Here is a 16,586-nt window from a genome sequence, read left to right as displayed (position 1 = left end):
CTATGCTTTTATCCCAAATGGGGTCTTTTCCAAGTTTCTTTTCCTACTTTAGTCATATTTCTAAAACTGTTTATGTTAGACAATCCAGTCCTGGAAGAGCATTAAACAGACTTTCCTTGTGCTCCTGTTGCTTATGTCTTTCTCTGTGTCAGACGGCAAAAGCGTGATCAACTGAGCCATAACCCAGTGTTCTTACCCCACGGATGAAGCCCCAATCTGAGAGCCATATATGGGTGACAACAGATTCATTCAGTGTTATTTGGGTGCTGCTGGTGTCCACACAGCAAGACGATCAGCTTCGCAAGACTGACCCATCACCATCGCCTACGCTTGCTGCAAGTCCCTCACTAGTTGAAAAATGCTGATTGACAGCTTGGCGCAATCCATCAAATGGAAAGGAGAGCTGCCAGCAGCACCCACGGGGCCAGGGCTGGTATTTTCCAGGTGCTGGACCTGCCCACCTGGCTCTGTTACTATGGGGGCTCTCAGAAATCTACTTTGGGAACTGTTTCCTCTGCTTGGCTATGTTTTTGGCTCTGCTGAAAGCCTGGCAGGGTGAGGGAAAAGAGATCGCTGCTGGCTGCGGAGGCTCCGCTGTGGGCTAGGAATGAAGCTTGAGGCAATTAAGCAGCACAGAGAGCAAGCAGTAAAAAGAAAAGATTGATTTTTTGGCAGATTCCTGAAAAAAAGGGGCCTGGGCTTAATGAGGTCTTGCAGCGATGTCCAGAGGAAAGAAAGGCATGATAGTCTTAGTCTCTGAGGATGGGCCAGCACGGAGCTTCAGGCAATCTGCAGCCGCAGGAAAAGAAAAGCAGAATAAAGCAAAGAGAGCCCTGGGCTTTGGCTCCTTCCCTGAGCATTCGCCCACAGGGCATCCCGCAGCCACAGGGAGGATGGTGATGGATCTGTCACTTTTTCTCTCAATGTCGCAAGGATGCCCGTGCCCAGAGCAAGGACCATTGCACCTGGGCCACCTCAAGCCTGTAGCAGGGCTCCTATCCCCATCGCCAGCAGGGAGCAAACCTCTCCTTCCCCAGGCAGGAGATGGCACACGGCCCCACAAGCCAGCCCAGGCCAGTGGGTGCCCTTCAGCAGTGCCATTTGCTGCGCCTGGGGGCTCTGTGACAGCAGAAACCAGCTGGGCTGCAAAACCTCTGGAGAAAGGCGGGATAGGAAACCAAAGGAGAAACTGGGCCTGACCATAAGGATGCTGGAGGCCAAAGGGCCCAAGCACCGCCATGCCAAACACTCCTGCCTGCAGGCAGGCAGCAAACTCCCTCTCGCTGTGCTGCCCCCAGTAACCACGGACAGATTAGTGAGGGGACGAGCACACGTGTCCACTGAGCCTGAAACCCCAGGGAGGACCTTGGCAAGAGGCCTGGCCTACCCTCTGCCAAAAGGGCCGCAGGGTTCATCCCATTTCTGTCTGCAGCACTGCTTTTGGGAGAAGTAAAAGCAGGTTGAATGTTTCCGACCTACGCTGGTAAGCTTTGTCAGCTGACCCGCGCTCATTTATTAAAACATTGCATCTACCCACAGTCTCTGCGTTCAAGGGAATGACCCACTCTTGAAGGCACAGCAACATCTTCAGGTGGGTGGTAGCGAGGACTCTGAATCCCCACTTTTCTGCCACAGCTTTTTTGCCTGACCTTTTTCAAGTCACTTCGCCTCTCTGAATGGGTTTCGCTAGCTTCACCCCCATGCAGGAGGTGATGAGAGGGACAAGCCATTAATCTGCTAATGCTTTTGAAGCATTTCAGATGCCAGCAGATGGAACTGGTCTGCTGGATAATTAGAGCACTCTATTTATCCACATGCTTAATGGGACAGCTTGTCTAAACATACAGATCGTATTGCTGTGTCCTGACAATAATTTTATTTAGAAAACTCCTACCAAGATCTTGCACATGCTTTTAAAGCACAGCTTACTGTACCCAAAATGAAACAGAAATCAGCTAAAATACTGCCATAGGACAGGGCAGATGGAGAGAAGAGAATTGTGCTAGGGCAGGGGCACTAAAAACCTGAGCGGTGAGGGGCATATATCCCCAGCCCATCTACTTCTAGCGTCTATCATCAACCGTTACCAGCACCCTCGGTATGTGACAGGAGTTGCAATACCACAAAGCCATGAGAGGGCTGCACATAGAGACCCCAAAAAATCAGGCTGTAAAGGACTTTGGAAAATAATCTAACCCACCTTCTTGCCCTAAGGGACAAACTCTGAATCACTGCTAACCTACCTTCAGCAAATTGTAGACCAAACGTGGACACCAGGCTTAAAGATGGGTGACTTCAACAGGGTTTCATCAATTTACTCTCACTGGGGAACTGGCCTCAGCCAAAGTCTTCATAAGGGCTCAGCTACCTCCCACATGCTCTGCACATCCTATTATTTTTATTCCTCGTTTGCCTTTTCAACACCTGTCTCTGCTGACCACCTGCATGCAAGATCTTCAGGGCAGAGGCATTTCCGTACTACCTGTGATGACGTGTGAGACCTCACAGATCTGGCACTACCTCAGTCACATGGAGATGGCATGACCCTGCCCATCAATGCCAAGCATGATCAAACACACCGCCTGGCAAAAGATCAGGCAAACCTGGTAGAAGTGCTCTTGGGACACAGAAACCTACATATCCCCCTCCTGCTTTAAGTAGCTAGAGAGAGGACACGATTGCACATAACTGATAATTCAAAGTGCTTTAATTCACATGAAAAACTCTAAATAATTTACCTAAGTAAGTGCCTTTATGCTAACAAATGAAATTGTATCTACTCCTGCAGGAACAGAATGGATTTATTTGTCATTGCACGTTATAAAGCAATGTCAGGCTCTTACAGATAAAGCAGGATGCTGCAATATTTATTAGATATCTGAATTTATTTTATAAATGAGACTTGATTTCCTCTCTCATCTACAGGTAACCATATCAAACTCTTTGCCAGCAGGCAGGCCGGCAGAGCCCTCAGTCCCAAACAGATCTTTGGTTTGATCAAAATGTAGACCCCTTTTTTTCATTTGTCACTCGCTGGCAGATGTACTTAGGAAAATGAGATTTCTATGTAAGTGTCTACATCCAAGACCAAACAGCTGACTTCTGACAGCTACATATAAAGGCTTGAGCAGGGGGACAGAGTGACAAAGGTGTGTAGCAAGGTCTTAGCATTTCCGAAGGTAATAAGCCATGAGCAAAACAAGTCAAATCCTGCCCAAAGGAGGGTTTTGGAAAACCACAGGGGGAGAGGCAAAGCTGATTTTCCTAGATAATGAATAGGCAATAAATAGTCCAACCAGCACAAACTGACTAGGGTAAGGAGGTAACAGGGCAGGAGCCAAGTGGGTTTTGTCTAATGCACAAGACCATAGCTGAGGTTTATAATGAATTTCCAGATAATCTAGTTCATCTCTGGCCTATTCAAACGGAGCTGAGGGCTGAGCTCAGCTGCAGGCTGAGATGGTGGTTTTGCTGTGGGTTTCTTCCTCAGATTTGACAGCAAGCAAAATGCCAGCTGTCTGTGTTGAGTTTTATTAGCTGTTTTCTTCCCTAATTAAGCACTGCACACCCAGGCAGAGGCCTTTCCTGGCAGCGGCAGCAGCGCTGTGGGCTGCAGCTCACGTGTCCCGCTCTCAGCCCTGCACTGAGGTCGCCAGCAAGCACAGGGAAAGGGCGCCCAATGTACGACCGGGGATTTCCTAAAATAGGCGCCTTGACTTCAGGTACAGGAAGTTGCAACTAAACAGTCGATCCACTCCTGGAAGGGTCATTCCAGGGCTGTTGATCGACTGAAGCACAGGCCCAGCACCAGTCCCTGGGCTGGGCACACGCAGCTCTAGCAGGCAGGTTCCTCACTCCCTGCAAAAGCCAAGGAAGGTTTTCATCTGCTTATTGCAACAACCCCTGCCACCATGCCCCAGTCAGCAGCACTGTGGTCCTGTAAAAACCTGCTGAGCATCCCGGTCCCACTCCTGCATCAATGTTACTCACCAGTGCTGAGAGGAGCTAGTGCCTGTTGGCACTGCTAACGCCAGAGAAGACCTGACTCCGCACACGCGTGGGAGAGATCCATTACACACCGAGCTCACATTTTCTCATGTCTTCTGCTGCCTCTGACTGTACTTACATGTCCCACGCATGGCCATGGATTGCATCAGCCCCTTCTTGCTGCATCTTCCACAGCCCAGAGCTGTTTGCTTTTCCTCTGGGAAGCCCAAATTGCCTCCCAAAGGCTCCAGTTTTCCACTGCTCTCGTGGCTGACCATGTCCTTAATGTTTCTGTGCAATATGCTCCACACATGGAGGCTTTTCCTGCAGCTGGCTGTGGCTGAGCTTCAGCTGTGGCTAGTGCTGAGCAAGACACAAACCTTCCCTCGTCACTGCCTAGGAAGTGCTTCACAACAGAGTCCCATATTGAAAGGCACCAGCACGGCTACTAGCATAAAAGCATTTAAGTCCCAAATTCTCAAAATGGTTTGGTTTGGACAAATGGGGAAAACATCCCATTGGCCTCTTCTAGCCTTTTAGGCTGGATTTTTCCCATCTGGAAGTACAGCAGTATCATCTGCTTTACACCAAGCATTTCCCCACCTTGCTTTGCCACCTCTCATTTTCCATGCATTTCATTTGTATCCCCACAAATGCATTCCTTCTTCCCACTCCTTGTCAATGCTGTATCATCTGCAGTGGTAATCCATGGAACTAAGGTGATGAGAAAAGTTATTTGACTACGAGGAAAAAAAATCCATCCCCCTCACGGATGGACATGGCCATTGCGAATCACTTCCCGGCAGCACCCTTCGGGTGTCTGGGCCACCCTCCTTACCCAGCTGCACGTCTCGGAGAAGACGTTTTCATGAGAATCACGCAGCAGCATAGGCAGGAAGGAGCATTTCTGGGGACACCGAGCAATACCTACCACAGGAGCAGGTCATTTCCATCGCAAAGGACTTAAGCCAATTAAGCTATAACTGTCGAGTTTTACTGTAAGAAACCCTAATCAGACCAAAGCCCATTCATACCAGTCAAACACATTTTCTCACTGGTGATTAGCCCTGGTACAGCCACCAGTTACAGATGTTTCCCTACCTACAGCACTACTTACCTTGCTTTCCGCAGCGCATGCCCAGTTTAGCAGAGCAGCATTCGGCTTTTCTTTTCCTCTTTGCTGCGTTATTTTAAAACCATCTCCTCCAAAGGTTGACCAGTGTTCTTCAAATAATTACTGTGCTGCTCAAAATGTGTTGAATGTGTCTTCATTATCCTGAGACAGCAACAGCAAAGGTCCTATGATGGTAAATCCTTCACCGTAAGGAAGTCTGATTATTTAGTTTAAACTGGCAATTTTAACTCTTCTGGCCCCACAAAATTTTGAGGCTGGTTTAAAAGCCAAAAAGGTGCCTTAAAAATAGTAAATGTAGGATTTAACTAACTTCTCTGAAGTTTAAGTGTTTGGATTACACTTAGATTCCTGGTCAAATGCATAACCAAGAGAGACATAAACAACTTTTCCCTTTTGCCTGCAGCAGGTTCCTATCTCCCCCTAGGACTTCTGCATTTGGGGTGTAAAGAAAACTGTACAGTCCTTCGAGCTTCCTGGCAGGCAGGGTGGAAGTGGTGGGCCGGCACGCTGGGGACCCTGCTCTCTCCTCACCTCTGCCACCGGCTGTCCAGCCTTGGCTGACACCGGTCATGTTACTGCTCCGTGCCTTGGATACTCCTCTGGGAAACAGGAATCCTTAGTAATTTATTTGGAACCCCCTTCAGAAATGTGCCTTTCTGGTTACTTAGTGCTGTCAATTTGCAGCAGCACCGATGAGCAGGGAGAGGCTGAGCTGTGCCACGGCGAGGCTGCAAAGTGCCAGCACAGCCCTGCCTAAATTAACAGGGAGCTTGTCCTGGCAAAGCACGTTCAAGGAGCCATTTCAGGTCAGATGTCTGCATCGCAGAACCAAGAACAAATCCAGCTTCACAGCAAGATGCCTTGCCACTCGATTACCCGGAGATCATGAATGCCGGGATAATCACAGGGGCAGGAGAAGCTGCACAGCAGGTATAAATCAGCAGCACTCCAGCTGAGCTCTGGGGGCCTACCTCAATCAGGGTCTAACCCTGCACATTTGGGTCTGGGACAGGAACCGTTCATCACAATTTTCGTGGTGGCAAAAGTCATTCTGGCGATAAAAAGCCAGAATTCATCATTTCACTCTTTAAAAAAAGTTCAGTTAATTCTGAAAAGCAGAAGGTCAGCTGCAGAGTGTTAAATATTTATCTTTATATTTATTTTATTTTTTAACCCAGGGAATTTTTCAGTAACACCGTAGGGTTTCCAGCTTCAGAAGAATGCTTTGCAGCATCTCCAAGCTTGCAGATGAAGGCAAAGCATTCATTATTTTACCAAAGATGTCCAGCAGTGGGAAGTTCTTTTTTTTCTTTTTTTCATGGAGAGCAACTGAAAAACAAAACAGCAAAAAGGCCATAAAGTCATGGTCCAGTAAAGCAAAACTGTTTCAGTCAGCAAAGGAGCAATCAATTCTTTCATGTACCAGCTGATTTAAAACAAATGTTTTTCGTCTCTGGGAGCAAACTCTACAGCGGGTCACACAGCCTGAGAGGACTGCAAGGCTGCTCTTGCAAACGCAATGCCCTGAGCTATGCTTAAACCAGTAAGGGCCAAATGCTGCAAGAAGCTCGCCATTTCCCATGCAGGAAAGCCAAGGACGGTTGGGTCAGTTTGTCTCACCTCCGGCAGCACTCGCCGGCCCCCGAGCTTCACCCCATTCCTCTTGCACAGAGTCAGCTACTGGCATTTGACTCAAACACGTTTTTGAAAGCCATCCAGATCTCCCAATCTAGGGCATCGCTGAAAAGAAACACATGTTAATAGAATTTCTCTATTAATGCAAAATGCATTGCTGGCCAGGAAATCCCTAACTGTGTAATCACACTAGAGCCTCCTGGGAAGGGACGTTTTTCCTCTGTATTCCCTGAAATGTGCTACAGGCCACTCCCCAAGCCACGGAGGGCAAGCAGGACCTTAGACCCGACCCAGCCCTGACAGCTTCTCCTAAGCTTGACCAAACTGGAATTTAGCCCCATTGCACTAACAGACTAAAACACAGGCAGGGACATTTATTCCTTTACTGATACACTTCCATGCCTCCACTCATGTGAGAGAGACACCTTCCTGCTCCTACGGCTTGTCCTCACGCCCCTCTGTTGGATTTCGGGTGCTGAAGCCCATCTCGCCTCCCTGTGCACCTATGGGTCCGAGGCTGGATGCCCCCAGATGCTGGTGGTCCCCAAGGGAACAAGCGCTCCTGGAGAACTGTCCAACGGCCAAGAAGGTCCCTTGACCAGGAAGGGATGTTAAATGACCAGCTCAGATATCAGCGTCTCCATTCACCACCTCCCAGGGAGAGGTCCAGTGCCGCGTCTGCCTAGGCTTGCCGGGCCGTGCGGACGCACCCCACTGAGCCCGTACGGGGGCTCTGCTACAGCCTCGGTGGATGAGGGACGTCCTCCCTCCTGGGACCAGCCAGGCCGCGTGAGCCTTGCTCCGAGCGCAAGGAGGGTGTTTCACGGTCCTTCTGCTCACCCCTCAGGACTCAGACTACAGACCTCTTCGGCCAGGATCTGGCCCTGCGTATCCCTCGACAGAGCGTTCGTGAACTGATTGAGCGTTAGTGGCTAATGCCGGCGATGGGCTCTCTGTTAATCATAATCTCTCTTCGCTCCATTTCTACAACTTGGGATAAGGCACAGCAATTGCAGCTACAAATATCTAACAAGTCACGAAGATGTTATCACAAACCAGCTGCAAAGTGAGGTTCACCGTAGAAACAGTGACAGAGCTCAAGTGTAGCTGTCTGCCAGGGCACTGATTGTACTAAAGAACTAATCTCCACAGACTTTGAACTTCTCCAGGGGTGAAAGAACAGGCAATGTTAAGAAAAAACAAAATAAAACAAAATAAAACAAAATAAAACAAAATAAAACAAAATAAAACAAAATAAAACAAAATGCTCCAGTGGATGACAACCTCACCCGGCTCCCTCTCACCTGGGCCAGCCACCAAACCCCGAGGGACATCCCAAGGCCAGGAGGCCCAGCAAGCCCTGGGTAAGGAGCAGGGGTGCTGGGTGGGAAGGGGGGTACTCACGGCACAGCACGGCTGAAGGACGTGGGCTGGAACCTCTGAGGGGTCCCCACGGCCTGGGAAACTCATCTTCTGTGAGCAGAGCCACGGGCCAATGCTGTTCCTCGCCCAGGCGTGCTGCCCGTGGGGCACCTCCGAGCAGCTCCTCCCCGTGAGCAGCCTCTCGCCCCTCTGAGCACGGGGCCGAACCCCGCAGCGACAAGCGGGTGCATTAGCAGGATGAGAGATTCGGAGACAGGTGCAGGCAGTCACCGCTCTGCCCCACACAACCCTGCTGCTCCCGCGCTCCCCAGGGACATTTCGGGACACCTGCCAGGCCAGACCGCCCGGGCGGACCCGCCGTGTGTCGCTGAGCTGCCACCTTCAGGCTGAGCTCGGGGGGGGGGGGGGGGGGGGGACCGGGGGGGGGTTCCGAGGGCTGCCCCACGCCGCAGGGAAACCCGCCAGGCCCCAGCCCGGCCGCGGCACCTCCGCACGCCGGCGCTGGGCTGTGTGGTCAGCAGGGCCACCCTGGATGACACCCACGCCGCGCGGGAGGCAGGTCCCCCCTCCCCGCCCATGTGCCATTAACCTTTGAGCCCCGAAATAAAAGATTATCAAAATCAGCCAAAGTCCATTACGCCCCATAATGTGCCATTTGCACGGGAGCGAGCTTGGAGCCCGGAGGTGGCTCTCCCCCGAGCCCAGGGAGGAAGCGGCTCCCGCAGCCCGACGGGCCCTTGCCCTGCAGCGGCACAGGGCCGAGGACGCAGCGGAGGCTGCGAGGACCCGCAATTCAGGGAAAGCAAAACAAAAGCTCTGTCAGAAGCGGCAAATGCAGTAACATGTTGGAAATTCAGACAGCGGCCACGAGGATGGGCAGGCAGCTCTGCCGTGTCAGACCCAGGGAGTCGCTGCCCCCGAGGGAAACAGCCCCTCGGAGACTTTAACTGACGGGGCTGAACTGCGAGGAACATGCTGATATCGGGAGGGACACAACCCTGAAAGTGCTGTTTCAGTTATTTCCACTTTACTTTTACCTTTGTTGGACAGTTGGGAGCAATCGGACACAGTTCATTGCACAAAGCTTCATTAACTAAAAGTGCATTAAAGTCCCATCGCCACCCTCAACCCCACCAACACACTCTCCGGGCCATGCTAGAGATTTGGCCACGAGGAAGACAGAGCACCAGAGGGACAGGGCAAGCGTAGCCGATGGAGCTGAATGATGTCCTGCCCCTGGTGCACTGTCCCCTACGGCGCCCAGGAAGTCTGCTGTCAACTCCAGAAAACCCTCCAGGGCCAACGGTGCCAGCTGAGATGAGAGAGACAGAGAGCAGGACACCATGCCCAGATCAAGCCCTCCTGGCCTGCAACAGCCCCCACAAGGAGGCCGGGGCAGGAGCAGCAGCTGGCCCTGGACCAGTTCATTTACCAGTGTCACCCCTCACAGACACCTTCCCACTTTGGCCACAGACACTCAGAGCCTGGATCATTTGCGCAGCCCAGGTGGGCTGAGAGAGGATGAGCTGGGACATGGAGACATCTCCAGGGATGGCAAGGTCATGGCTGAAAAGCTGGGTCTCCCCTCCACTGGGAGCCCTGGGCTATGCCCTCTCTATCACTGTCCACTCATCCTCACCCCATCTCTCACGAGCTTCAGCCTTGGACACCACCGAGCCCCTACACCGAGCAGCAATGCTGCTCAGCAGCCTTGGCCCATCCCCAGGCTTGCCCAAGCGCCTGTGGCCGCGACCTCAGTGCAGAGCAGGCCCCTGTGGCTGCACGCCCCAGCGCGCCAGCTCCATCACAAGTCTCCGTGCACTTACTTTCCACCAAAGCAGAGGCAGAGCATGGAAGTCGGGTGACTTCAGGTGCCCAAACAGCCAAAGCAGTAGGAAGACTGGTAGCCAGAAAGCTCCTGCACGGCAGTGGAAGGGGAAGGGGAAGGCATTCAGCACCTCTTGGAGCCAAGCCCCTTGAATACATCCCTCATCCCCGTTCCAGCTGAAACAGCAGGAATTTACCTCTAAAAAGTTACCTCCTGGAGGTCCTCAATGTGCAAACAACTGCACACAAGCTCAGCTGCATGGTTACGTGTGGTGCTGGGCAAAACAAAGCACACGCTAAAGCACCCACAGGATCCTGCCTTTGGGGCCACCTGGCTTTTGGGGCAGTGAAGGAGCACAACACAAGCGGGTGCTGATCCAGATCCCTGCGTCCTCGTGAAGGCAGGTGGCAACACAGCACCGTCACATCCAGCCAGAGAGCAACCTCCCGGCACCCTCCCGCAAGGACAGGTCTCAGCAGTGTTGGCTCAAAGACAAGCAAGCCCAGCCGCCCTGCTCTCGGGGCCTGGGAACAAAGCCCACATCTCTAGTCAGATGGACACCCTCGCCCGTATCAAGAAATACCCCTGCCTGCCTTCCAGACGAATAACTTCTATTCCCATCATCTGTGACATAACTATTAGCAACCCCCTCAACTAAGCAGCTGTAAATACTGCCCCAGCCAGACATTCCCACGGAGGGGCAGAAAAGGTGCCGGGCCACACTTCCAAGGAGCAAACCGCTCCGTGAAACCCTAAGCTCTTCTTTTTTTTAAGAAGCACAAGAATGCACTTACTGTGGCATGAAAGGGGAAAAAAAAAAAAGAAATATCAAGGACTCATTTGTTATTATGCCACTCCGCAATGAACTGAGCCATTGTTTCTTACCCGGTATAACAATGCCTCTCAGAAAACACAAGTGCTTTTCCCAATACGTTCTTTAAAAGATGTCAAGACCATAGCTGCCGGAGAACTGGTGAGCAGTTAAAAAAAAAGTACAGCTAACATTATTCAGAGAGTTTTCACACTTGATCTGTAAATGCTTTTTTTATTTAATAAAAATAATCATCCATTATAGCAATTTCCTTTTTTTTTTCTTTTTTTTTTTTTTTTTTCAGTAAAGCACAGCTTATTTGCTTTCCTCACCTCTTGAGGATTCAAATCTGAAAATGTAAGTGAATGTAAACATTGCTCTCCAGGTCCCAAAATACATCCAGGGACCCTTGGAGTTAACTACACAGTCCAAAGAGAGAGCAAAATCAACAGAACACTTCCAAAAGTAAAAAGGTATTATTCTTTAAGTCTCTTCCTGTGCACCGTACAACTCCAGTACAGAAAAATTCACTTTATACAACAGACTTAAACTTTGCCTTTTCCAAACAATTTCTGTGATTTGTCAGCATTCAATAAAGCTGTTCTTATAGCATTAAAAGGCTTTCCAACCCATTTATTGTAACAAACAAAACAAGTTTTTCCTTCTAATATTCTCCAGACACTTCTTCATGGCACAAGGATGCTCGATTTGTTCTGTTCGGGTTTCTTTGTTGTTGCTTTTTGGGGGTTTTTTTTGTTTTGTTTGTAGCAGATAGAGCTGAAAGAAGTTTCAGGAAAGGCGTGTAAGAGCAGTATTAACACTTCCTCTCCTGCTCCAGTCTCTTAATATTTACATATTTCTTTTCTTTAAAAAAGCATAATTACACTATAAAATGCTAGGAAACCTGCCAGTAAGTTTCCCACTTCAGAGTTGTGCCCTGTATAAGACCGAAAGAGGGACGGGTCAGTATCTCCTACAAAAGATGAGAGTGGCAGATTCAAAACTTAACTCTTGCCACGTAACTCGGAAAGGCAGAACAGCCTCTGCTCCCCTCCCCCCCCCCCCCCCCCCCCCCCCGCAGGAAATCCTGCTGGAGTTGAAACGTGGGAAATCAATGCAAACCAGGTAACATGGTATGTGGAGCCCTGGTACCTGCTCTGAAATGTTACCTATTTACAGTCGGCGGTGGGGAAGTGAGCTAGCGTGGCGCACGTTTCAGGGCTGCAGGGCGGTGTAACACAGAGGGAGATCAGCTCGCTGCAGCTGGGCCAGCTCCCGAGCCTCACGCCGGAGCCGAAACGGCCTGTCACAGCCCCCGGGTCATCCCTGGCGACGCGCAAAACCACGGGTCTATTCGCATCTCTTCTAGTGACTCTACTCTTCTCGTTAGGTTATCTCAACTGTATCATATCACAGACAACGCAAAAATTAAACAGAATCAGGTATGATAAAAAAAAAAAAAATGTAGTGTGGTCTGTGCGTCTAAGCTTTATAGCCAAAAAAAACTACAGGGCATTTGAAATTTTGGTAATGGGATCAAACTGCCAGGTAGGGGAAATGACCCTAACTGTTCGCGGGAAGGGGGGAAGGAGAACGAGCAACTTTTAAGATGTCCAAGATTACGAAAGCATTCACAGTTTCAAAGCTGCTTGCCTTACAAAAATTAAGACATTCAGATTCAGGGATACAATACTGTATTTTACAAGGGGTTTAAAACTAATTACACATTCAAAAAAAAGAAAAAGATACAACAACATAAAAAAGCCAACACCTCTGAGGTGGTATACTCCCTCCTGGTTGTTCATCTCATGGAGTTGCACATCAGTTGTTTTGTCTTTAAAGAGTCAAACTGAGCAGTCACAAAAATATCCACTGAGAGATTCTGGCAAAAGAAAAAAAAAAAACCTAACAAAATAACCAAGCAAGTGAAAAGCCATCCTCTCCGGAAAGCTGAATGCCACGGCTCAGACTTCCACTTGCCTGCTGCTCCTCGCTGCTGCTGCCCAGCGTTTCGACAGGCTCGTCTCAGGTTTTAAAGGCTTCCAGCTTGTGAGCTGAAGGAAACCATCCCATGCAAGCACAGCCCAAGAGACCCATGCCTTACTCTCCTACGAAGTCTTGAATCATTTAGTCCTGCTGGTAGCAAAGGGTCCTTCAAACAATCCTTTTCCTCTCTATCCTGCAGAGGATCCTTTTGAATGCCCGTCTGAAGTCATGGTTGAAAATGGTATAGATGACAGGGTTCAAGGAGCTATTGCAGTAACCAAACCAGAAGAAGAACTTGAAGAGGGTGTCGGGCACTGAGCAGCTCTTGCAGACGGCCAGCAGCGTGTAGGTGAAGAAGAAGGGGAACCAGCAGATGACAAAGACCCCAATCACCACCGCCAGCACGAAGGTAAAGCGCTTCTCCCGGTTCTGCCTGCCTCTCCACCGGGACCCTTTGGTGTTCCTCTCCTCCTCCACCTTCCTGGGCAAACTGTCCCCAGGCTTAATCTGGCTCAGCTTAGTCTTGGCCTTGCCCCTCGACGGTCTGTCTGACTTCTTACACTGGTTGTTCTCCTGGTGCTCGGAGGAGGAGGTCTCCTCCATGTCTATGCCGTTGACCTCTCCCTCCTGCCCACCGCTGCCTCCTGCCGCCTTCTCCCCATTGAGCTGGGCTGTTGCTGGCAGGTCCTCCTTGTCGGTCAAGCCGTTCTGCCTCTTCTCGGGGCACTCCGCCCGTCTGCTCGGCGGTACCCTGGTCCGCCTCTTGGCTATCTGGTAGATGCGCATGTACACCAGGATCATGATGAGGCAGGGGGCAAAGAAGGAGCCGATGCAGGAAGAGATGATGTACCACTTCTCATCATTAATCTTGCACTGTGCCACCCCCTGATCGGCCTGCTGCCCACTCTTCTTCTCAATGGAGATGAGTGGCGGGAAGGAGATGACGGCCGAGATGACCCAGACGATAAAAATGATGCACTTGATGCGGCGTGGGGTACGCTTGAGGTTGTACTCGATGGCTTGCGTGATGGACCAGTAGCGGTCCAGGCTGATGGCACACAAGTGCACAATGGAGGAGGTACAGAAGAGGACGTCCAAGGCCAGGTAGATCTCGCACCAGACCTTGCCAAAGTACCAGTATCCCATGACCTCGTTTGCCAGGGAGAAGGGGATGACCAGCGTGGCCACCAGGATGTCTGCCGAGGCTAAGGAGACCAGGAAGAGGTTCTGGGGGGCTTTGAGCGCGCGGCTGGTGAAGACGGCGATGATGACCAGGACGTTGCCGAAGACGGTGAAGAGCATGAGCAAGCCCGCCAGGCTGATGAGCGTCGCGGTGGTGTGCAGGGGGTACGGCGTGCCCCAGCCCAGCCCGGCACCGCTGTCGTTGAAGGTCCCGTTGGTGCCGGGCGGCGGGGAGCCCTCCTCCTCCTCCAGCTGCCGCTGGTACTCCATGGAGGGGAAGAGGCGGCCCCTCTCCGTGAACGGGCGCTCCAGGTTAAACATCAACCCCGGCTGCGCGGACGCCCCCGCCCTCCGCCCCGCACTGCCCCGCCCGGGCTCCGCGCCGCTGCGCCGCGCCGCGCTCGGCTCCGCGGGGCTCCGCGCTGCTACTCGGCCGCCCGCCGGGGCGCGGCCCCGCGGCGCATGGGGGGCGCTGCCCGCGGGAGCGCGGCCGGCCGCGGCGGCGCCGCTTACCTGGGCGCGGGGCGGCGCGGAGCGGGGCCGGGCGGCGCGGAGCGGGGCCGGGCGGCGCGCGGGGCGGCGGGGCTGCAGCCGGCGGCGGCTGCTCTGCCTCGCTCGCCGCCGAGCCGCTTTATAGCCCCGGATCAGGCCGGTGCTGCCGCGTCAGCCCCACGTGGGGAGCTGCCCCCGGTGCGCGCACACACACACACACGCACCGCGCACACCACGCACACACACACATGCACACCGCACACACACTGCACACACACACACACACACCCCCCATGCACACGCACACCCGGCACGCAGCCCTCCTGGCTGCTCGGACCCACACACCCACCCCACTCAGCACACGCAGCCCCCCGAGCCACCTTACACACACACACACCGTCCCCGCTCAGCCCCACAGGCACGCACAGCCTCTCGCCTCACCCATTGCACACTCGCCCTGCTCAGTGTTCGCAGCCACGGGCGCAGAGTGTGCACGCGCACACACACACACACACACACACGCACACACACACACACACGCACACACACACAGCCGCGCCCCTCCCGCGCTCCACGGGCACCCGCAGCCTGTCACACCGCCTTCCCGCACGCCGCTGCTCTGCCCAGCCCCACGCACGCTCCCCCTGCGCAGCGTTCGTGCCCAGCTCGCACCCCCGCACCCGCACCCCCGCACCCCCGCGCACCGCTGCGCAGCGCCGCCCCCCCGCCTGCCCCACCCGCTGGGCGCCGGGGCCCGCCGCCCCTCTCCAGCCGGCCCCATGGCCCCCGCGGGGACCCGCCGAGGCCCCGGCGGCGTCAGCCTGCAAGGGAGCAGCGCAGTGCCACCACGCCGGGGGGGCAAGCAGGGGCCTGTGTCGTGCAGGAGGGCTCGGAGGGGGTGACGGGGGGCGGCTCTTTCCCCCCGGGGGTTTCGGCTGTCGCTACGTGACTTGCGCCGTGCCCGCAGCGAGGGGTCTGCGCGCGGAGGCCCGGGGACACGCGGCCGTGGCGCCGCGGGGGCTGGTGCAGCCGCGCCGTGCGCCCCCACGGCAGCTCGCGGGCCGGAGGCGCGGAGGCCCCCTCCCTGCCGGGCCCCGAGCGGCGGCGCCGGCACGTGCTGCCGCGTGGCTGCGGCACCGACGCGACGCCCCGACGGTGGCGGGGGGCGGCGTCTGCCCGGCCCCGCGGCCTCGCCAGCCCCGCGGTCCGCGGGGCCCCGCTGCGCGCGGGCTCTGCTTTCGCCCCGGGCGAGTCCGGGCTGCACCCGCCGCTCCGGGACGGTTCTGCATCGCCGGCGGCCGGAGGCGGCCGAAGCGGCGGCCGCAGAGCCTCTGCCCGGCGGCGGAGCGCGGCCGGGGGCGGCAGGAGGGGGCGGGCTGCAGGCGCCCGGAGGCGGGGAAGGGGCAGGGGGGGCCGGGAGCTGGCTGGCAGAGGCCGGCGGGGAAGCAGCGCTGCCCGGTGCAGGGGCGCCGGGAGCGGCGGCAGTGCCGGGCACCGCGGCCGCGTGCGGGGCCGCCCGGCGCGCTGCGGCGCGTCCGCGCCCGGTGGGTGCCGCGGCGACCCGAGACAGCGGTGAGGGGCGTCGCCCTCCCCAAACCCCGCGCCGAGGCGCCGCGCACCGACCGCCGGGCGAGGGAGCGGAGCCGCCGCGGGCACCGCCGCCGCGGGCGGGCAGCGAGGGCGGCCGGGCCGGGCCGGGCCAAGCCGAGCCGAGCCGGGCCGAGCCGAGCCGGGCCGAGCCGGGCCGGGCGCGGCGGCGGCGCGGCCCCGGGCAGCGCGGGGGGGCAGTGGCACCTGCTGGCGGCGGCGCCGCACTGCACGCACCGCCGGGCCGGGCCCAGCTGAGGCAGCTCTGCCCCGTGCGCTGGGCGGCCGGGACGGGGGGGAGCGGGGACGAGGGACGGGGCGGCGCCGCTCGCTCCCCGCCGGCCCCGGGCGTAGCCGGGTCCCTGCCGCCGCCGGGGCCAAGCACACCAGGCGCCGGGCTGGCTGCGCCCCTCTGCCGGGGACCCCCGGAGCCGCCAGCTGGGGGGCAGCTCCACCGCTCGCCCTGGCCCGTGGTGAGCCCCGCAGCCCCACCGGGGCAACCCCCGCTCCCTGCTTGAGCGAGGGGATTCGGGGAAGGGGCATCGGCTTGGGCAGCCGCC

General features: G+C 55.1%; 1 protein-coding gene and 1 long non-coding RNA gene across 2 annotated transcripts; both read right to left on the bottom strand.

The window, feature by feature from the left end:
- Positions 1-6,268: 6,268 nt before the first annotated feature.
- LOC135328809 (uncharacterized) lies at positions 6,269-8,506 on the bottom strand. Its single transcript, XR_010389846.1, has 3 exons — positions 8,162-8,506; positions 6,743-6,862; positions 6,269-6,451 (listed from the first exon to the last, which is right to left on the bottom strand). It is a non-coding gene; the product is annotated as an uncharacterized LOC135328809 (long non-coding RNA).
- Positions 8,507-10,993: 2,487 nt separating this feature from the next.
- On the bottom strand, positions 10,994-15,001 carry ADRA2A (adrenoceptor alpha 2A). Its single transcript, XM_026117437.2, has one exon. The coding sequence runs from the start codon at positions 14,266-14,268 to the stop codon at positions 12,934-12,936; it is 1,335 nt and encodes a 444-aa protein (XP_025973222.2). The 5' UTR covers positions 14,269-15,001; the 3' UTR covers positions 10,994-12,933.
- Between the last annotated feature and the right edge of the window lie 1,585 nt (positions 15,002-16,586).

The sequence above is a fragment of the Dromaius novaehollandiae genome, chromosome 6 (genome assembly GCF_036370855.1).
Source record: "Dromaius novaehollandiae isolate bDroNov1 chromosome 6, bDroNov1.hap1, whole genome shotgun sequence".
NCBI classification, from domain to species: domain Eukaryota; kingdom Metazoa; phylum Chordata; class Aves; order Casuariiformes; family Dromaiidae; genus Dromaius; species Dromaius novaehollandiae.
The sequence above is the reverse complement of the archived record's forward strand: the minus strand, read 5'-3'. Positions and strand labels throughout refer to the sequence as shown.